Source organism: Hermetia illucens, chromosome 2 (genome assembly GCF_905115235.1).
Source record: "Hermetia illucens chromosome 2, iHerIll2.2.curated.20191125, whole genome shotgun sequence".
Taxonomy (NCBI): Eukaryota; Metazoa; Arthropoda; class Insecta; order Diptera; family Stratiomyidae; genus Hermetia; species Hermetia illucens.
In genome coordinates, this window is record NC_051850.1 from 14,565,650 (window position 1) to 14,587,621 (window position 21,972).

A 21,972-nucleotide genomic window follows, 5' to 3' on the forward strand; every position below is an offset into this window, starting at 1 on the left:
GTTATAAGTGTTATAAGTGTGCAATTTTTAAAACAATTTAAGTGGTAAAAAAAAAAATTCGAAAATAGAGGCAAGGGCCCAGAAAGCCCAAGAGGTCCGATTATTATCGGACCACAACAGAGAGAACGACCTAACATCCAGTTAACAGCCTGGCTGAGATTACAAAGCAGCTAGCTGCGGCCACAAAAAAAAAATAGAGGAACAAAGAAGGCAAAACGAGGGCCTAACAGTCCTCATCAAAAGCTTGTAGGAGTCACTCGACGTGGAAAACTGAGAGAAGAAGAAAAATGGCAAACGGATAAGGATCGTGAACCCTCAAGTGTCGGACACCGATGAAAGTAACTCTTCATTGGAAGAATAGATGTCCACCGACAACACGGACAATACAGACAACGCCACTGAAGAGGAGGAAGATATGGACTTTCCACCCCTGCCCCCACCGAGACTAGCACTAGCGCCGCCGTCCCTAATTAAAAAAAACCCGAAAAACCGAAATCACTGCCAAAAACCACCTAAGTCAACAGGACAACAGGAAAGTCCCAAGACAACAGAGAAAGGCACGGTACCTGCAATTCTATGGCAACCAGCAAAATGGCCATCGATCGAGAAAGAATTTAGAAAGAGGAAGATTAATTTCATACAGGCTAGGAGAATACACCTCAGCGTGAGGATAACACCAGAACAGCAGAGTGATCACCGCAAGCGGACGAAGTTCTTTAGAAAACAAGGAATACAGCTCCATACCAACCTCCTCCCGGAAGAGAAGAACATCAACATCATCATTCAAGGATTCGAGGGAATAGCACCCGAGGATGCAAAAGAAGACCTCGAAGAACGGGGTTTCCACCCAATAAAAAGTTTTTTCATCAAAATGAAGAACAGACCCTCCAGGCTTCTGAAAATTTTAATACCGAAAAGTGAGACAGGCATTTCCAACGTGAAATCGATTTGCTATTTAATAGTCCAAATCGAGTCACAAAAACCGCGGACAACTCAGTCGTAGTCCTACAACTGCCAGCAGTTTGGGCATTCTGCAACCAACTGCTACGCCGACGCCCTCTGGCCGTCAGTTTTTCTCGATATCTCGTGTCATCGGAGTCGTAGAGTGAAAATTCATGCATTTTCTGAATCTGGGTCGCCTCCCCATTCGAACGAGGCATCGCCCACAGAAATCCGATGATTTTGCTTTTTTGCCCATTTTTACGACCCAGGGGTTGTGGAAATTTTCAATTTTCCTCGATTTCGACCAGGCCTTCTGGTCGTCGATTTTCCGCGATATCTCGCGTCCCCGGAATCGTAAGATGAAAATTGTTGCATTTTCTGAATCTGGGTCGCCTTCCCGTTCGAACGAGGTATCGCCCCGCAGAAATCCGACGATTTTGCATTTTTGCCCATTTTTACGACCCGGGGGTCGCGGAAATTTTCAATTTTCCTCGATTTCGACCAGGCCCTCTAGCCGTCGATTTTCCGCGATATCACGCGTCCCCGGAGTCGTACGGTAAACATTCTTGCATTTTCTGAATCTGGGTCGCCTTCCCGTTCGAACGAGGCATCGCCAGCAGAAATCCGACGATTTTGCATTTTTTGCCCATTTTTACGACCCGGGGGTCGTGGAAATTTTCAATTTTCTTCGATTTCGACCAGGCCCTCTGGCCGTCGATTTTCCGCAATATCTCGCGTCCCCGGAGTCGTACGGTGAAAATTCTTGTATTTTCTGAATCTGGGTCGCCTCCCCGTTCGAAGGAGGCATCGTCCGCAGAAATCCGACGATTTTGCATTTTTGCCCATTTTTACGACCCAGGGGTCGTGGAAATTTTCAATTTTCCTCGATTTCGACCAGGTCCTCTGGCCGTCGATTTTCCTCGATATCTCGCGTCCCCGGGGTCGTAAGATGAAAATTCTTGCATTTTCTGAATCTGGGTCGCATCCCCATTCGAACGAGGCATCGCCCGCAGAAATCCGACGATGTTGCATTTTTGTCCGTTTTTACGACTCGGGGGTCGTGGAAATTTTCAATTTTCCTCGATTTCGACCAGGCCCTCTGGCCGTCGATTTTCCTCGATATCTCGTGTCCAAGGAGTCGTAGGGTGAAAATTCTTGCATTTTGTGAATCTGGGTCGCGCACCGCCCGCAGCAATCCGACGATTTTGCATTTTTGCCCATTTTGACGACCCAGGTGTTGTGGAAATTTTCAATTTTCCTCGATTTCGACCAGACTCTCTGTAGGTCGATCTTCTTCGATATCTCGTGCATTCTCTTCGCCAGTCTTTGCTATGAGGAACAATCCTCTAGGAATAATATTACCCTACGATCATGAACTTATGTGTAGAGGATGGGTTCTCACATCAAATTTGATTCCAGTCCAGTAGAAGATCGGCGAAAATTTGTTGTTTGCTGGTAATGATATTGTTCTGCTTTTCAAGATCCGGATAGCTGAGTGGTTAGAGCACAAGGTTATCGTACGGAAGGTCGCGGTTCAAATCTCAGTGGTGGCAGTGTAATTTGTATCGTGATTTGCCGTCGGATACCAGTCAACTCAGCTGTGAATGAGTACCTGAGTCAAATCAGGGTAATAATCTCGATCGAGCGCAATGCTGACCACATTGCCTCCTACAGGCTATTCTGTAGTGTATCATTACGGTCTTGAATGAAATGCTCTAACACACTTCAAGCCCCTGATCCAAAATGGATTGTTGCGCCAACGATTATTATTATTATTTTCAAGAAAGAAAATTCCGGAAATGCAATATTCTGTGGAGCGATATGAAGCAGATAAGTGAACTCCAGTTGTGACAAGATTTGTCCTGTAAGCAGCTCCGTAAGGAAAAATCCAGGCTTGGTATGAAAATTGTGCGGAAAAACGGGGCCCAGACTGAAGATTATACGGGTCTGACGTGCCTCTATTATCCCTTTTTTCATCGGTTCTATTCCAGGCCCGGAGGATTTTGTTCTCTCATCAAAATGCTTAATCTGAGGGCCAGGATATGCATTGAGATGCAAAACGCAATCAACCTTGTAATATGTGCGACATATAGTCTGAAGAGCGCTTCCCAGTAACAATCGGAGCAAGTGTGTCTGTTTTTAATGCGTACTACTTTTTAACTACCAGCAATGTGTCTATGTAGTTTAAAACCACTGCGTCACTGTTAGGCATTGTTGGCAACAATCGGCAATGTATCAATACATTTTTGCATGGTGACATAAATTTTACATTGAAATGCATCGTTACAGTACGGTAAACACCACGTTTCCGGCATCTTGTATTCGATACTGTTTGATTTATTTAACCATTAAAAGATCACCATATCTACAGTTTTCAAAGAGGATTCGAACCCAATTAATGTCGACATATAGACTCTGTTCATGCCTGGAGGAAGAGGTCTTTCCAATTTGTCTTTTTTAAGGTTTTGTGTAAAACAAAATGCGCCTAGATGAAATCTAGGCCTCAAAATATGTCCCATTACGATATCTGCTCAAATAAACTTACTAATAGTATATTACTACTTTTTAGAAATTTACTGAAAAACCCCCCTTAAATTCATCCAAGCACTTCCGAATTTTGTACCGGCATAGGGGACAATATTTCGTATATATGTGCTAAATTTATTGGAAATCAGGCAATTAACGCCAAAGTTATAGCAGTTCAAACTTAGCAATTTCGCGCGAGTTTACTGCTTCCAAAGCCATGCAAATCAGATGCTGACGTCATAATTACCCGGAATAATTGACATTCGCGTGATATATTAAAGTGGCATTTATGAAGAATCTATTTATCTGCAGCCCTTTTTAAGGTTTTGTGTAAAACACTTATGTGAAATCTAATCTTCGAGAGATGTCCCATTCCGGTATCTGCTCAAAAAATTTACTAATAGTATATTATCAGCTTTTAGAAATAGACTAAAAAACTCCCCTTAAGTTCATCCTAAGTGTACTAAATGTTGCACCGACATAGCGGACAGCCTCGTGCATACGCATGCCAGATTTCATGAAAATCCAACTATTAGTGGGAAAGTTATAGCAGTTCAAACTTATCAATTTCGTGCTAATTAACAGCATCTAATTCTCCCTAGCCCTTTTTTTTATATTTGATGTTGGTTAAATTATTTTCATTCGCTAATAATATTAAACTGAGAGCGTGAAACGTATGAGGTTGACCATTATCAACACAGGGCTTTCCAACAAATGATTTATTTAAATCGCTTTCTAGAAAATAGAGGGCAATGGAATTTTTAGCTATATTACTCGGAGCTGTCGTGCACTCGTCGCTCCTCACATCTTTTTCTTTTTCTTCAGCCTTCAGTTCACAAGCGGGGTGGCTCGTGATGATCGGTTTCGTCATTTTATTTTATCAAATGCCTGATCAGGATGTAATCGCGATACCTTTAAATCCCCATCCAGCGTATCAAGCCACCATTGTTTTGGCCGGGTTTTTGGTTGCTTACCATTGCTTTCGATGTTCTGATCAATACTGGTTGTTGAATTCTCGTTAGCGTGAATTACGTGACCACACCATCGAAAACGCTTCTCTTGCAGTTTTTCCATGATCGATGCAAACCCATATCGATCGCGGATATTCTCATTTCAGACGTAATCGAAACGTGTCACGCCACCAGTGCAATACAACATCTTCGTACCCATTACCGCAAGACGCCGTTCATTGTCCTTTATAGTCGGTCAACACTCAGAACTATAGAGAGTGGCAGACGAACGACATTGCAGTAAATTTTAGATTTCGGACGTGCGCTGATACGTCGATCACAAAGAACACCAGTTGGGGAATGCTATTTCATCCAGGTTGCATTAATGCGTGAAAAAATTTCATTACGGCGTTCTCCATTGGCTGATAGCATTGACTCGAGATTTTTAAATCGCTGACTTCTGGCAATGGCAGTAATGTAATAGTGTGAACTAACCATTAAATGTAATACATAGTGTGAATTAACAATTAAGTTTACTACAACTGTATTAAATATACATTCAACTGTCAAATATTTTTTCAAATAAATATGATTCCACAACATACTGGCGACGAGGACGGTCGTGTTTTTCGTTTTTCCGAGCGCGAGTTAAATATGGACGCCACACAGTTTGCCGAATTTTTACGTGTGCAGGCGGAGCAACAAACCGCCATCCTAAAAATTCTTGAAAATTTCGCTACCGTGACGGTTGGTAGAGAAAACATCTCTACAGAGGTAAAAAAACAAAACATCCTAAAAAACTTTAAATGTGAGAAATATGATGGCGTTACAACGGCTAGTGTTTTCGTAGATTATTTTGAAGCCCAGTGCCACATGTGGGGAATCGCGGATGATATAAGTTCGAAAAGAGAATTATTCGTATCATGTCTAAAGCCGGAAACCTATCGTGAACTAAAAATTGCATTTGCGGACGCAAAGAAAAAATTTGAAAACCTGACTTACACGGAAATCGCGGAAAAATTCGTGAAGCGTTTTGAACGAAAAACCACGCGCTTCAAAGCTCTAACGAACTTTTGGAATTGTGTGAGGAAAAAAGATGAGTCATTCGAATCTTACGCGAACAGGCTAAAAGACATAAGTCGCGATTGTGGCTACGACGGCGACATGCTAGAACGTCAATTACGTGATCGGTTTGCAATGGGTCTCAACCATCCCCGACTTGAAGTGGAATTGAAACAAAGGTGGCCAGAGCTAAAAACATTCGATGATATTGAAGGCATAGAAAACGAAGTGTCGTTCGCGGAAGTTTTCAAAATAGCGCTATCAAGAGAGTTGGCGGAAAAAGACATTGTAGAAAGTGAATGCGCGGAAGTGAAAAAGATAGAAAAACGTCGTTCGAAAATCGGTAAGCGGATCCGAATTTTGTCGGAAGAACAATGTTTAAGATGTGGTGTGCGTGAAAGACATTCAAAAGACAACTGCAAGGCGGCGAATCACAATTGTGAAGCGTGTGGCAAACGTGGACATTACGGGTCGTGCTGTATAAGAAAAGGCAGAGCTAAATTGATCGCGAGAGACAAAAAGAAACAACAGCGTATTTACAACGTAAAAAATAGTGATACATCTATTTCGAGTTGTGAGCAAGTTTTTAAAGTCATGAGTGCCATTGCTAAGAAAAGAAACATTGACGTTAAGATAAACGGCGTCACGTGTACGATGGACTGGGATCCGGGCGCGTCAGTTTCCATTATAAGTACAGATTTTTGGAAACAGATCGGATCACCAACGCTTAAAGGGAAGCCAAAACTACGGGCTTATGGCAATTTCGATTTACCTTGCCAAGGGGAAGCTACAGTGACAGTGACGCTGAACAAGCGAACGCGATCTTTGAAAGTAGTCGTGGTGGACAACGCGAATCCAATGTTATTTGACTTAGAGTGGAATGAAGCCTTCAATTTGCCACTGCCCGAACCAGTGTACAACGTAGATCATGTCAACAACCACGTGCAGCCGACAATGAAACCACTGCATCAGAAGTTAAATGACATATTGGGAGAGAACAAGCAGCTATTCGAAGGACTGGGAAAAATAAATAACTACCAAGTTAAAATTCACGTAAAGGAAACAGCAACACCAATACATATTCCAGCCAGGCCAGTCCGATTCGGAATTCAAAAAAGCGTGGAATTCGAACTTGAAAGGTTACAACAGCTTGGAATTATCTCACCTGTTGACCCCAACGAAACACCGATCGAAACACCCACTGTCAACGTGGTTAAACGAAACGGAAATATACGTATTTGTGGTGATTTTCGTGTTACACTGAATCCAGCACTAGTAACAATACGACATCCAGTACCAACATTCGAAAACATCCGTCAGTAGCTTGCCAAGGGTGAGAAGTACACGAAATTAGATCTACGCGATGCCTATCTACAATTCGAGATTAGTCCAGAGTCAAGAAAATACCTAATGATATCCACACACAAAGGTTATTTTCAGTATAACCGTATGACTCCTGGTATATCGAGTGCACCCGGAACATTTCAAAATTATATTTAAAATCTACTTGCTGGCATACCCAACGTTGCAATCTATTTCGACGACATAGGCATTACAGGTCCAGATGAAGATAGCCATCTAAGATCATTAAGAGAAGTTTTTAAACGTCTGCGTGAAGCTGGTTTTCGTATCGAAAAGAACAAATGTAGCTTTTTTCAAGACAGTATCGACTATTTGGGCCATCAATTCAACCGAAAAGGGATCTATCCAGTGGAAGACAAGCTGATAGCAATCAAAAATGCTGCAATACCCACTAACAAGAAGGAGTTACGATCTTTTCTGGGATTGGTCAATTTTTACGAGAAATTCATACCCAACTTACATGGAGCATGTTCCGAACTACACGCATTAACTGGTACAAAGTCGCAATGGTGATGGTCAATAAAGGAACAGAAACAATTTGATAATGTTAGACATATGATAGCTAGCGCCCGTCATCTAACTCCTTACGATCACACAAAACCGCTTTATTTGGCAACAGACGCATCCGATGTAGGCCTTGGTGCTGTTTTATATCATCAGGACGAGGCTAACAACGAGTTACCTATCGCCTACGCGTCACGAAAATTGAACGAAGCAGAACAAAAATACGCTACCATTGACAAGGAGGCATTAGCAATATTTTTCGCCGTGAAGAAATTTGATCCATATTTACGTGGGACAAAGTTTACATTAATTACGGATCACAAGCCGCTTCAACACCTGTTGGGAGACAAACGAAATTTGCAAAAAATCATAAACAACCGTCTGACGAGATGGGCACTAATGTTAGGTGCATACAATTACGATATACAGTATCGTCAAGGCAAATACAATATTCTAGCTGATTGCTTATCACGCTTACCAAACGCACATGAAGCAATTTCGGAGGAAGCGCAGAAGATTCATAAAATTTATGCGGTAACTCAAACACGGAAGCTTGATGATATTGTACTAACAGAACAGGAACATCAGCAGTCTATGCAGCCCGCTATACCGTCGCATGAAAACGGAAACATGAGTGAACAAGGACAACACACCGAAGCACAACAAATTGAACATCCAGTACGGCGAAGCCAACGGCTAAGAAATCGACCCAAGAGACTAGTCGAAGAGATGTAAAATTACTGAAGGAAGGAGAAATGTAACAGTGTGAACTAACCATTAAATGTAATACATAGTGTGAATTAACAATTAAGTTTACTACAACTGTATTAAATATACATTCAACTGTCAAATATTTTTTCAAATAAATATAATTCCACAACAAGTAACCAATGGAGAACTACGTTATGCTCTTCACATAGGGAAACACAAAACCTTTTATACCTGAAGCGTCAAGCTTCCGGTTTCCCGACTTGTTTATATTTGATGTTGGTTAAATTGTTGGCATTTGCTAATAATATTAAACTCAGAGTGGAAGCGTATGAGGTTGACCATTATCCATCAAATAATTTATTTAAATCGCTTTCTAGAAAATAGAGGCCAATGGAATTTTTAGCTATATTACACGGAGCTGTCGTGCACTCGTCGCTCCTCACCACTTTTTCTTCAACCTTCAGTTCACAAGCGGGATCGGCTCGTGGTGATCGGTTTCGTCATTTTATTTTATCAAATGCCTGATCAGGATGTAATCTCGAGACCTTTAAATCCCCATCCAGCGTATCTGGCAATGGCAGTAACCTGCCCAGAACTGTGCGATTTCCATATCTCAAAGCTATAAGCCAATGGAGAACTACGTTAAGCTCCCCACATAGGGAAACACAAAGCCTTTTATACCTGAAGCGTCAAGCTTCTGGTTTCCCGACTTGTTTTATTTTATGCTTAGAGCTTTATATTCTTTCATGTGTTTTAAAGTCGCACCCCTGAATAGGCATAGCACGTCAAGCACGCATATGAACCATTCTTCACAGTTTATTGAAAGGCGCTTCAGCTTGTACTCCTCCATATTTTTTCACCATGTATTTTTGAGACGAACCTCTCGTCGACTATCTGGGAAGGGTAGGTTCCATTGCATGGCGTCGTCCTCCACGAACTCCAGACAAGGTAACACGAAAAATGCGACCTAGTGAACTCCACATTGGATTTCGAATTCCTCCGAGATCTCCGCCATCAAAAGTTGCTCTGATGACAAGCATAAAGGGTCAGAAATTATCTCGGATAATCTTTTACAATTTGTTTCAATCGATTGGTTCCATATTGCTGTAAACATCACTGTCCATCTACAGAAGGTACTGTGTTGAGGAAGACTTCCAAAAGTTTAAGAGTTTTCACTGAGATGCTAAATCTTCGATGTTGTTCTCGACTTAGTTCGTGGCTCCTCGGGAAGTTAGTTGGGAATAGAATATGGAAATGGGAATTTGCGTAATCTAATGACCAATCAGTTTTCTAATTTATTTACTTAGTAGATTTATTGCATTATGTATTTTATTAGATGGTAAATTCTACAAAAATTATGTGGCCGATCTACGATTGAAGAATGAATGTTCTAACACTACAGGTTAATGTTCAACCAGAATGAAAATTACAATATTATTGTATCTGTTATTCTATGAGATATTTGCACCCGATATTTTAAAAATACGAGGTGGAGGTGTAAACAGTATATTTTGTTGAAACGATACTTCTAAAACTAACCTAGCAGTACGCATAAGGGAAAAAATGTTCTTTAGCTCGGTATAGAAATTTCATCGCTTAATTGACTGTCGATTTTGACATTGCAGGTACTTTGCCTTTGTAAGTGTCGCCACAAAGTTGATTTCGGAACAGAATAAACGTTGGCTGCTTGGTTTTGAGACATTCCGCGGGCACAAGCATTTATAGCGTTTGAAATTCGTTCTTTCAGATTGTCCTTTGAATCGCGCCGTCTAACCTGAATATGTTGTGGCAATCTACCTTCTTGTAACAACCGCACTTTGTGTCGATGTAACGTCGATATTGGTATCTTTATTGCTTGACTGATTGTTTTCAAGGACTCGCCACTTTCGAGCATTGATATTGCAGCATTTAACATTGGGTGCTCACGCTCAGTTTTATAGGCACTATTTTTCCGAACTCGCCGCCATAGGACCGTTTTAGATATATTGTACTTCGTTGCGGCTTTTTGTAAACTAACACCCAACTGTAAAACTTCTTGAACTGCCGCTTCGAAAGCTTCACCACGTGATCCTATCCCTTGAATTTCATCTGGTTTGAAGATTTTTGGAGTTTTCTGTATTTTGAATTTCGGTTCTAGATCAGCATTTTCAACTGCATGCACTTCGTCGGCATTGATTGTGATCTCGTTCTCTGTTTTCTCGACCGGAAGTACAAAACTCGACTCTGCACCTTCTGTTAAAATGTAATCACTGCTGGGCTGTTCGATTGTATACTGAGCAAATTTTTCATGTGAACTGTACACTTCCAAATATTCTAGATCCTTTTCTGAATGCATTCCATCGTTTTCCTGTAAATATTGAGAGTGGCGATTAAGTGATGATGAATTAATATTAGAACACACAAAAATAAAAACGAAGACAAAGCAAAATATAATTTTTCATCTGCATGTGGGATTTCTGAAGCAAATAACCTCATACTCAAGGGAATCAACGGTGAGGGCCCACCGGTTGAAATAAGCGATGACCCTATTGGTTAGGAGTTTGAGAGAGAGAGGCTAGTGAGGCCCTGAAACCGTTCGCATATAGGATGGTGTCATCGGCGAAGAGGATCCCTCCTGATGCGGGAGGACCATTGCCGTTGGGGGAAAAGGGCGGTTGGCGTGGGGATAAGTTTACGAGAAGGAGGGGAATATCGTGGAGGAAGATGTTAAAAAGAAAAAAATGATTCCTGAGGGACTCCTGAGTTTACCGGAAAGTTGATGGAGCGGTCCATAGAAGCGCACTGACAAGTTCTGTTGGAGATAAAGTCTCCGAGGATTCTGAATAAGGGGAGGGTTCAATTGGACTGAATAAGTTTTTAGAGCAAGCCCTCTTTCCAAACTGAATCAAATGCCTTTTCGAGGTCTAAGGGGCAAGCTACGACGCAATGCCTGTTTTCCAGATCATTGAGGATATGGTCTTGCAGATACAGGATTACCTGCTCGGTGGATCTGAGGTTTTCGAAGCCGAATTGATTAAGTGGAATGATAGGGGAGTAGTATCTATTGAGGTGACTTAGAGAGAGAGAGATACGCCTCATATCTTCGAGATCGCCCGAGCAACCCTTCTTAGGGATAGGTATGAGGAGAGCTGATTCCCAAGATACCGGAAAGTGGCCGTTGTTTACGCAGTTGTTGAAGAGAATGGCGAGATGTTCACTGATGGTAGGCGTACACTTCCGCAGGACAAAGTTAGAGATGCCGTCGGGGCCCAAAGATTTTTTTTTAATACACGGGATATGTATCCATGAAAAGAAACTTTGTAGGAACGGTATGAGGTAGGAAGAAAGCCAAGAGATGTTGAGTGGAGAGAGTTTGAAAAGGAGAACATTGTGGTCAACGGTATCAAAGCGATATCGCGCGAAATCGGTATAAATAGCGTGTACCTCTTATCGTGAGTTAAAACATTTAGCAACGAAGTTGGAAAAGATCAAAATATTTGAAGCAATAGATCGATGTTTCACAAAACCATGCTGTTCTTTAACAATGAGATGACCGAAATGCGCGGTCCGTCAGTCATAGACGTATCTCTCGAGGATTTTGAAGCAAGATGAAGGAAGAGAGACGGTAGTTCACAGCTAGTGAAGGATCTCCGCTCTTGAGGATAGGGATGAGAAAGGCCTCTTTCCCAAGATGAGGAAAGTGGCATGCTTCTAAACTTTTGCTGAAGATAATATACAGAAGGAGGGGAAATGTGTTCTTTCGAGTTAACAAGTCGATCAGAACAGCCAAATGAATGAATGCTTTATTAACAGTCTGAAAATCGCGTAATCACCAATTTTGGTGATATGAATTGGCCCCCACGAAGCTGCAATTTAATTCCGTAAGATTATTTTTTTAGGGGAAACGGGGAAAGAGCAATGCTATGTAGATGCCCCAACGATTGGGCACTTGAAAACCAATATTCGTGCAGCCATTGGTGAAATAATGCCGCATAATTCGGAAAATTTACTCGAAAATCGGGTCGAGGGGATTAGCTCCGTCAAGCTCAACCATGGTGCGCATGTAAATCATACTATATTCCATAACTGACTGGTAGCATAGTACTCGCAAATGAAAAAAAAAATCGTTTCGAAAAAAACTTGGTGTTTCCACTTTAACCATAAACTTGGAAATTAACCCCTTATTGGACCATCCTTTAACATCGTAAGAAAATAAACCTTTTTCGCTCCTCATTATTTTTTTTTTTGGAATTCCGCCATGCTATAGCATTCTGGTTCCAACCCCAAATAAAGGAGGAGTATTTGAGGCAACGTACTTTGTACTATCCTCAGTTAAACAAAAATAAAATGCTGAGATCAGAGAAAGAGATAAATAGAGTATAGTTGGAGTTACTTCACTATGCTAAATCCTACCTACCTTGGTGACAGGTCCCGCGATAGGCCGACCAAGAAAATGCATCCAATATCGTTAGAAACAAGATGATCGGATCGAGTAATAAGCCTCGGAAAAATGCTAGGGCGTTCACCTCAGTCGACGCGGCAGGACGAGAAATCGGCAAGGGTTCTTGATGCATGGACGGCGTCAGGACGTTAGTAAGCCCTTCGGAGAAGATGCATTGATATCTGCGCTCTGCAAGAAACCCGATGGTCTGGTTCCAAAAGCCGCGATATTGAACGCAAACGCGGTAAAAATGGCTATAAACTTCTCTATTTTGGCAGCCCATACACTCAATATGATGTTGGCATTGCCATCTCAGAGGGTTTCCGTGATGCCATTAAAAAATCGAACGATTTGATGGTCGGCTGATGAAGCTCACCATTATATCAGCTGATCGCACTATTCACTTCTTCACCGCGTACCCACCACAGACAGGTCGACCTGATGCCGAGAAAGAGGCCTTCTGGCAACTTCTCGATTAAATGACTTTTCACGTGCCTGCTGACGACCATATTGCCGGCGACCTTAATGGTTATGTGTGTGAAAAGGCAGACGGTAACAGGTGCCATGGGCGAGCGTATAACCAATTTTGCGAACACCCATGACCTTGTACTTATGAACACATGGTTCATCAAAAGATTTATAGTGGGAACAGTAAAATGCAAATAGACTATATTCTCATAAGACGCCGACTTTACCACCGCCACTGATTGCAAAGCCGTTCCCTATGAGACTATCGCACCGCAACATCAGCCGTTGATTGCCGTCCTGCGAATTAAGCCACCGATAAAACGGCGTGAGAAACGCCCTGACCCGCCGCGCATTAAATGGTGGCGATTTCGTGAGAAGAGAGAAGAAATGATCTCACTTACGCGATTACCAACCATTACGAATGTGGAAGGCTCGTGGAACCAAATGAAAGACACGATTCACAAAGCGGCCTCTGCAACCCTCGGGGTCACCAAGCCGGGTAGCCGGTACATGAACGGCGATACTTGGCTTTGGAATGACGATGTTGAAATAAAGGTGTGTGAAAAGAAATGCCTCTACCACAAATTTCTCGACGATAAAACACCGGTCAATTGGCAAATTTACAAGAATGCCAACCGGCAAGCAAAAAAAGGCGATCGCTGTCACCCGACCGGAGCATTACAAAAATCTTTACGATAAACTGGACACTCGGGATGGCGGGAGAGATCTGTATCGACTTGCTAAAAGCCGAAACGGACGCACACAGGATATCGAACACTTCTGTTGCGTTAATGACAAGAACAGTACTTTGCTTACCAACCGTCGAGCCGTGACTGATAGATGGCGAGAATACTTCGAGCAGATTTTAACGGAAGAATTTGCTCATCCTCCACTTCCACAATCTTTGCCGAAATTTGGACCAGTTCCACCGGTCAGCGCAACTGAAGTCGAGCAGGCAATAAAACGAATGAAATCGGGGAAAGCCACACGACCTGACGACATCGCATCTGAACTCTGGAAAGCGAAGAGCTGGGACCCAACACTGTGGCTCAGTGAATTCTTTAATTGGGTTATTCAGGAAGGAAGAACACCGTCTGACTGGCATGAAATTACTGCAGTTCCAATATGGAAAAAGAATGTTCAAAACACCGTCCGATCCGGTTATTTTCCCATACCATGAAGATTTTTGAACGCATTCTTGACAACCGTATACGTGAAATCGTTGAAATAACCGTGAATCAAGCCGGATTTGTCAAAAACTGCGGAACTATTGACGCAATACACGCTGCGCGGTTACTCATGGAGAAACACCGTGAGAAGCATCGCCCCCTGTACATTACATTTCTGGATCAAGAGAAAGCGTTTACGGTCAAAAGCCGCACGAATTTATCTGGTATGCTCTACGACAACAGAAGACCTCGTGCGCTGGGTTCAATTGCTCTACCACGATTCGAAAAGTAAAGTTCGAAGTGTGACGGGTGTATCAAAACCGCTTCGCGTCTCTGTTGGTGTTCATCAAGGAAGCGCTCTCTCACCACTCCTCTTTGTTCTTGTTATGGAGCCCGTCACACGGGACGTCTAACGTCAAGCGCCCTGTACACTGCTTCATGCAGATGATGTTTTCCTAGCACCTAATAGCAAAAATGATCTCGAGCAGGTTGTCCTAAAATGTAGTGATCGCCTCATGCAACCCTGTCTCAGATTGAATCTGAACAAAACTGAATTTTTAACGACCGATCCTCATGAAACAGGCAAAATTACTTTCAGCACCAGTGAACTACCCAGGACTGGGCGATTGAAATACCTCGGGTCAATGCTATCAGCCAATGGAGAACTGCGTTATGAAGTTGTTTCACGGATTAAGACAACCTGGATGAAGTGACGTTCCACAACTGATGTTCTTTGTGATCGACGTATCAACCAACGTCGCCAATTTAAAATTTACCGCAATGTTGTCCGTCCTGTCGCTCTCTATGGTTCTGGGTGTTAGCCGACTATAAGAGACAATGAACGGTGTGTTGCGGTAATGGAGACAAGATGTTGTGCTGGAAAAATTGCGAGAGAGGCGTCTTCCATGGTATGGTCACGAAATTCACGTTCACTTGCCAAGATTGGTCTGAACATTGATGTCGATAGTAAAAGACCATAAGGCAGGCCAAAACAACGGTGGCTTGATACGCTGGATGGGGATTTAAAAGCATCGAGATTGCACTCAGATCAGGCATTCGATAGAACCAAATGGCGAAACGGATCACGATGAGCCAACCCCGCTTGTGGACGGTATAAAGGCTGAAGAAAAAGAAGATTAACCAGAAGCATAGTACTCGCAAATGAAAAAAAAAAACCGTTTGGAAACAACTCTGCGTTTCCATTTTAACCATAAACTTGGAAATTAACCCCTTATTGGACCATCTTTTAACATGGTTAGAAAATAAACCCTTTCCGGTTCTCATTATTTGATTTTTGGTCATCCATTTTTGCCACACAATATTCTGTCCCGTTTTTTCGCGAAACCAAGCAATAAAACACAATTTTACTCTGCAATTTTGGCTATAAACCTGAAAACAACTCCCTAACTAAGAAGTGAGATTCATCCCCAGTAGTGCTGACCAAAAAATTCATTTGAAATTCTTATTTTTATCCTTTGTTTGAAGAAATCATGTTTGTACTTTGCCACAGAATTATTCACCTCTGATTTGTCGACACTTCCAGATTGTTGCTGAACTTCTATTTCTATATCTTCCACAGGTTCGATTGTTAACTCTTCCCGATACTGTGTCTGCTCCTGTTTCTGGGTTACCCGCCGTTCGCAATTTATTCCACTCTTGATTTCCAGCAAGTTGAAAGCATTGAAGAAATCGCTCATATCCTCGGACGAAACGCATACTTCGCCAGTGTAAATAAAATCTAGGATTGTCTTCAAAATGCTCGGGCGCACTTCCGGAATTATAATCGTCACTTCCTGGTTGGTAGGAACGTCCCGGAACATTTCTTTGAAATAGTCACTACAGAAACACAACAGGAAGCGATGAGCTCGAAAAACGATGCCTTTGTCAGATGAAAGCCACACATCTGCCGAGGCCTCGTCATTGTGAAGGCTTCGCTGTAATTCCATGATGGTATCAGCATGGGTCATCCACTTGAGGTGATGCATTTCTTTCTGTAATTTTCCTAACGATTTGTACCGAGATTCCAAAACGGGTCGTTTTGTTTATTTACCAAATTTTCTTGATCCGTTCCGCGTCACAAAATCTCGTTCACTTCACGTTCCGGGTTCCTTTTTCACAGCACAATCTGACACAATTCCGACATACGGGAACGAGAACTTCCATGAAATGGAATAGACTATGCCCACGGCTGTCATTTGCTTTATTTACATCGGTTCCCGATGTGGAATTAATTATTCCCATAAAATATTGAATATTCCAATTGTTGGCTTTTACAATTATTATTTTCTGACCCTTTAACTGGATTAAACCTGACGACAGCTTGGTATTAACGGTATCTTAATAAAAACTAGTCAGTGTTGAGTATTTTTTAAATTGTTCCTCTGAGAAATAGTAACCGCAGTATTTAAATAAGGTTATGTATTTTGTTATGTAAAGGTGAACTGTCAAAAGAATTTCGGAAGGCCCGTAGTGTATTTGATTCCAGCTGAATGGCTTCTTTATTACGAACTATTTCTACGGGCTTGCGGAGCGCCTTGGTCAACGGAGGTGAGTATAATTTTCATTGCCGCAATAGAAGAAAATCACTAAACAGCTTCACTGCATAGCTGCCCGGACGCAAATTGTTCGACTCTCATCCACGGAAGCAGCCAAGACCGAGGAGACCAAACGTAAGTCTCTGCAAATTTGCTCGAATCAAAACTAAATACCTTCCTTCAACCTCTTCAGCAACGGTACGCAAACATGATGTAGCTGTTCGAGAACAATTATCTGACTTCGGTAGGTATGTTGCCGAGTGCCTGCCAAAATATGTGCAAAAGGTGCAGCTGACCGCTGGCGATGAATTGGAAGTTCTCATCTGCCCGGATGGAGTAGTGCCCGTTCTACAGTTTCTGAAGGATCACCATAACTCGCAGTTTGCCAACTTGGTAGATATTGCTGGCATGGACGTTCCAAGCCGTCAGTACCGTTTCGAAATTATCTACAACATTCTGTCGTTGCGATACAATTCGCGAATCCGCGTTAAAACTTACACAGATGAGCTGACGCCTGTAGATTCAGCTTTTGAAGTCTTCAAAGCTGCTAATTGGTATGAACGCGAAATTTGGGACATGTACGGAGTGTTCTTTGCGAATCATCCTGATTTGAGACGCATTTTGACCGATTATGGATTCGAAGGTCACCCACAACGTCGGGACTTCCCACTATCCGGATATGTGGAGGTAGATTAACATTGAAAATTTGTCCTGAGCTTGGCTGAAATAATTGAAATTGTTTTTCAGCTTCGTTACGACGATGAGAAAAAACGCGTTGTATGCGAGCCATTGGAATTGGCGCAAGAGTTCCGTAAGTTCGATTTGTCGGCGCCATGGGAGCAGTTCCCAAATTTTAGAAATGCCAATCCAGCTACTGAGGAGGTACCAACGAAGAAGGATGAGAAGAAATGAGTTATGAAAAGGAACTTGTGAATGTATAAATAAAATCGATGAAAACAATTAGAATTTAATGCAAGTGCTCTCATTTTATTGTCTGACATTTTCATGATCCAGCCAGTCAGCCAGTTGGACTTATTTCCATCTGACGCTGCTTCAATCTAAACTCTTTCGACTCATTTTCCTAATTGGGGTAAACCTAACCAGCCAAACTGTTATTTAAAAGATATCTGATGTTACTTTTATTGAATGTCGAGCAACGAGACATTATCTGTCCTGTAGATTGGAGATGGGTAGGTGATGTATGTAATATTGCAAAAGTGTTATCACCTTAAAGACTGATATTGCATTGCCATCAGCGAGCCATTACCGCATAATCGCATTACCTAGCATCATCCCATTCCCAAGCATCATCCCATTACCAAGCATCATCTCATTACAAAAGTAATGTTGCAATATAGCATCACCTAACATTAGTGCTCTTTGCCGAGTTTTGGGCTTACTTTAAGTTGGCTACGGGCTGATTTTTGGACTAGCTTTGGATTTGCTTTAGTTTGGCTTCGGGTTAGCTTTGGGACTGTCTTCGGGTTGGCTTTGGGCCTACTTTAGGTTGGCTGCGGGCTGGCTTTTGGACTGATTTCGAGTTGGCTTTGAGCTTGCTTTAGGTTGGCGTCGGGCTGGTTTTAGGGTTGACATTGGGTTTGCTTTAGTTTGGTTTCGAGCTGGCTTTTGAGCTGTTTTCGGGTTGGCTTTGTGCTTGCTTTAGGCCGACTTCGGATTGGCTTTTGGATTTTTTTATCGGGATTGCGTTAGGTTGGCTTCTGGCTAGCCTCGAGCTGGCTTTACGGGCTTTTTTCAGAATGTCTTTGGGCTTGCTTTAGGTTGGCTTCGGGCAGGGTTTTGGAATAGTTTCGTACTGCCTTCGGGCTGGAAAATGATTTCGGGTGCATGCGCATATGAGAATGCAGATTGTTGGTTTTTGGTTATAGATTGTAATGTTACGGATTAGAATAAATGTCGGTTACTGTATGACGTTGTTCTACGTAATATTTCCTTGTACAAGCGGTTGAGGCGACTACCGAGTGCAGATATCGACTATCAGTTGCGAATCCGTTCCCTCGACCAGCTTTGAGGCGGATGGGGCAATTTTGATTTGGAGTGTGATAGACAAACTTTAATTAAGGCCAGCAAAGATAAGTAAAAGTGATGTTTGTACTTTATATTTTTTAAAAAGTGATATGACATCACGTTACCTATTAATAAATAAAATAAATAAATAATAAAAAAGGCCGTCATTGCGGACAAAATTCATGAGGTCCACCTACGGCCCATGGTTGGTAAGGTGTCTCGCGGCAACTCAAACCAGGTGGCTCAGCTGCAGCAGATCGTGGCAACACTAACAGCCACCGTCACTGAGTTGGCAGAGGCTGTCGGTGCTTTGCGTTCATGGCGTAGAAGTAGATCAAGGTCTAGATCCGTCTCCCGAAATGGGTGATCGGTTAGTAAATCGTTGGGACCTTCCGCAAGTATGCTAGTACCATCGTAGATTCGCTAAAGAAAACTAAAAAATGTACCAGTCCTGAAATTTTTCACCAAACAAATCGCGAGTTCTGGTGAGTGCTACTCGAAATGCAGCACTACGTCGCCTCACAATCGGCGCAGCTACCTGGTTGATACAGGCGCTGAAGTTTCGGTTCTTCCCGTATCCCTGCATAACAATTTAGTACCGCAATCATTGAAACTCGTGGTTCTTCGTCGATCCGCACGTATGGCTACAGGCAGGTAGACTTGAGTTTAGGACTTCGACGAACTTGGACTTGGCGCTTCATAATCGCGAACATCTACCCATCTTAGGCGTGGATTTTCTGTGCCACTTTGGTTTGCTGGTGGATATTCATAACAGGTCCCTCATTGACCCCACAACTTCTCTTAGATCATCAGGAAAAATCTCATCCTGCTCACGCTTTACATCCTTTTTGAAGACATTGCAGACTCACGCACTACTTCAAAAATACCGCAGAATCACTACCGAGCGTAATCTCTCTGAGCCCGTTAAGCATGATGTTCAACACCACATCAAAACTACTGGCTCCCCGTTTTCTCTAAGGTGCGTTCATTACCATCGCAGTTGCCTGAAAAGATTTCGAAGAACTTCTTAAGCAAGGTATTTGCGGACTTTCAGACAGTTTTTAGTCTTCGCCACTTCACAGGGTCCCTAAATCCAACGGCGAATGGAGACCTTGTAGCGACCATTCCAGATCTCTACTCCATACCTCTCATCCATTTGCACACAACCTCGCAAACTACCGTGTTTTCTCAACCTTGGTCTTAGTCAAGGCATACCGTCAAATCCCTGTAGCTCCCGAAGACATTCCAAAAATGCAATAAGCACACCTTTCGGACTCTTTGAGTTCATTAGGATGACTTTTGGACTGTGCAATGCGACCCAAATTTTTCAAAGATTCATCCACTCTGTGCTGCGAAACCTCAACTTAGGTTTCGTATATTTCAGGGATCAATCTTCTCCGCTGCCCTCTTCTCCTTGTTCACCGCAGGCCTACCCAAACCAACCTCACACCCAAACCTGAAATACAACATACCAACATCTTCGAAAGTCAATATGTTTTGTTTCAAACAGGTTATCCGTCCCCTCCTTTTCGGTTTCATCTTCTGATCCGACAGTTCCCCTATCCAAATAGAATGACTCCGACTCAAAGAATCCTACGCCACTGTTCCAACACCTACAAAAACGAAGATCGCTCCAAATACATTTCCAACCAGATCCTCTACCGACTCCTGCCAAACGCCCCGCATTGACGTCCTCCCAGCCCGTCACGCTCTCAACTTCCTCAATAAATGTCTATCCCATCCCAATTCCCTTATCTCCCAGGTCATGTAGATCAATATCGTCGAAGAGAATCTCCTGCGGACCCATCTGCTCCCTCAAATCCTTTTATTTCTTCAGACCCGAAACCTTCTTTTCGACCCGGACGGTAGAGTGATCTTCTATACCCCGGCAACTACTCCTTATCCGAATTTTCAAAACCCAGCTTCCTTTCCCAAATTCTTCCCTCATTCTATGTGCCAAGCTATCTCTTGCGGAGATCGACGGGTTATCTGAAAGACCGGGAGTACCACAGGGATCCATCCTAATGCCGGACCTCTGGAACGCTTCCTACGATAGTCTGCTGAGACTTGATATGCCCGAAGGGTCGCATTCCGGCGACGTAGCGGTACTTGTTACTGGATGCACTGTTGAACAGGCGCAAAGCAGACTTGGCATATTAATGCGACGGGAAAGTGGATGGATGACTGCTCACGGTTTCAGCCTTGCGCTGGAAAAAACCAAAGTAGTTATCTCGACCAGAAGGAGAATCCCGACCCTACCTCTCATATCGATCGGCGAGTTGACTATAGAATCAAAACCTGTGGTTAAATACCTTGGTTTAACGCTTGGCTCGAGGATGAGCTTCTTTGAGCAAATCAAAGCAGAAGCGGACAGGGCTGCAGCTGGAGTCGCGGTCTTTAGTCGGCTAATGGCGAATATTGGGGGCCCTATATCTACTAAGAGACGTCTCCTTATGGGAGCAACACAGTCGGTTCTGCTTTATGGTACGGAGATATGGGCTGACGCCCTTGACAAGGAAGTGCATCGATTAAACATGCTTCCGAGTGGCGCCTGCTTATCGCACCGTCTCCGAACTGGCCGTGATGGTGATCTCCGTTGCCCACTTTGCCAAGGAGCGCAAAGCTGTTTACCGTCATAAGGGTGAGAACTTAAGAGAGATTGTTACCCGTGGAGAACCTCATCGAGTGGCAACTCTCTTGGCAAAATGAGCCAAGGGGCAGATGGACGGCGCGGCTCATCGACAATGTAGACCCGTGTTTGAACCGAATGCACGGTGAGATTGATGACTTCCTTACCCAACTTCTAAGCAGGCATGGAGGTTTTCAGCCATACCCGCACAGGATTGGGAAGGCGCGATCTCCTGATTGTGTTTTCTGGAATGGAGTGGTGGACGACGCTGAACACACTTTTTCTCTTGCGAGAGGTGGGATGGCTTTCGTCAGCAGCTTCATGCAGACACAGGGGAGATCTCTCCAGACAACATTGTCAGAGAGATACCGAAGAGCGCTGGCAGCAGGAATCGTGTTGCGCATTATGTTCGGGCTCTTCTTATTGCGAAGAAGATTGAACTAGACCGGCGGAGGGAGCGGGTGAACTAAGAACTTCCTTTCTCCCCTCCCCTCTCGTTGGTGGAAGGAACTCCCTGACTTGAAGGCTCCCAGAGCGAGAGGACTCGCCCGAAGTAATGTGTCAAACAACTGCAGGCTAGTTCTCTGATGACCGGAAGGTGTTTAGTTGATAGTCCGACAGCGTACTGTTGTGGGGGTCCAACACTCTGTGCGTAAATGCATTCACCTCC

At 43.1% G+C, this 21,972-nt stretch overlaps 2 protein-coding genes across 2 annotated transcripts in view; one reads left to right on the plus strand and one right to left on the minus strand.

The window, feature by feature from the left end:
* Nucleotides 1–9,368: 9,368 nt before the first annotated feature.
* LOC119647648 overlaps nt 9,369–21,972 on the minus strand; it is a 48,071-nt gene continuing 35,467 nt past the window's right edge. Inside the window, exons 9-10 of the mRNA XM_038048709.1 lie at nt 15,635–16,158; nt 9,369–10,404 (exon numbers count right to left, since the gene is read on the minus strand). Coding sequence (XP_037904637.1) covers nt 9,628–10,404; nt 15,635–16,158 — 1,301 coding nt within the window. The 3' untranslated portion in view covers nt 9,369–9,627. The remainder of the gene's footprint in view (nt 10,405–15,634; nt 16,159–21,972) is intronic.
* On the plus strand, nt 16,533–17,621 carry LOC119650135 (NADH dehydrogenase [ubiquinone] iron-sulfur protein 3, mitochondrial). The gene is made up of 4 exons (XM_038052666.1): nt 16,533–16,661; nt 16,721–16,783; nt 16,842–17,335; nt 17,396–17,621. Exons 1-4 carry the CDS (start codon nt 16,604–16,606, stop codon nt 17,558–17,560), a joined length of 780 nt encoding a protein of 259 aa, XP_037908594.1. The 5' UTR covers nt 16,533–16,603; the 3' UTR covers nt 17,561–17,621.

Coding starts and splice junctions, on each gene's coding strand:
- LOC119650135 (XM_038052666.1), top strand. CDS start 16,604: ATGGCTTCTTTATTACGAACTATTTCTACGGGCTTGCGGAGCGCCTTG. Junction 16,662..16,720: donor GAGCGCCTTGGTCAACGGAG/GTGAGTATAATT, acceptor TTCACTGCATAG/CTGCCCGGACGCAAATTGTT. Junction 17,336..17,395: donor CACTATCCGGATATGTGGAG/GTAGATTAACAT, acceptor ATTGTTTTTCAG/CTTCGTTACGACGATGAGAA.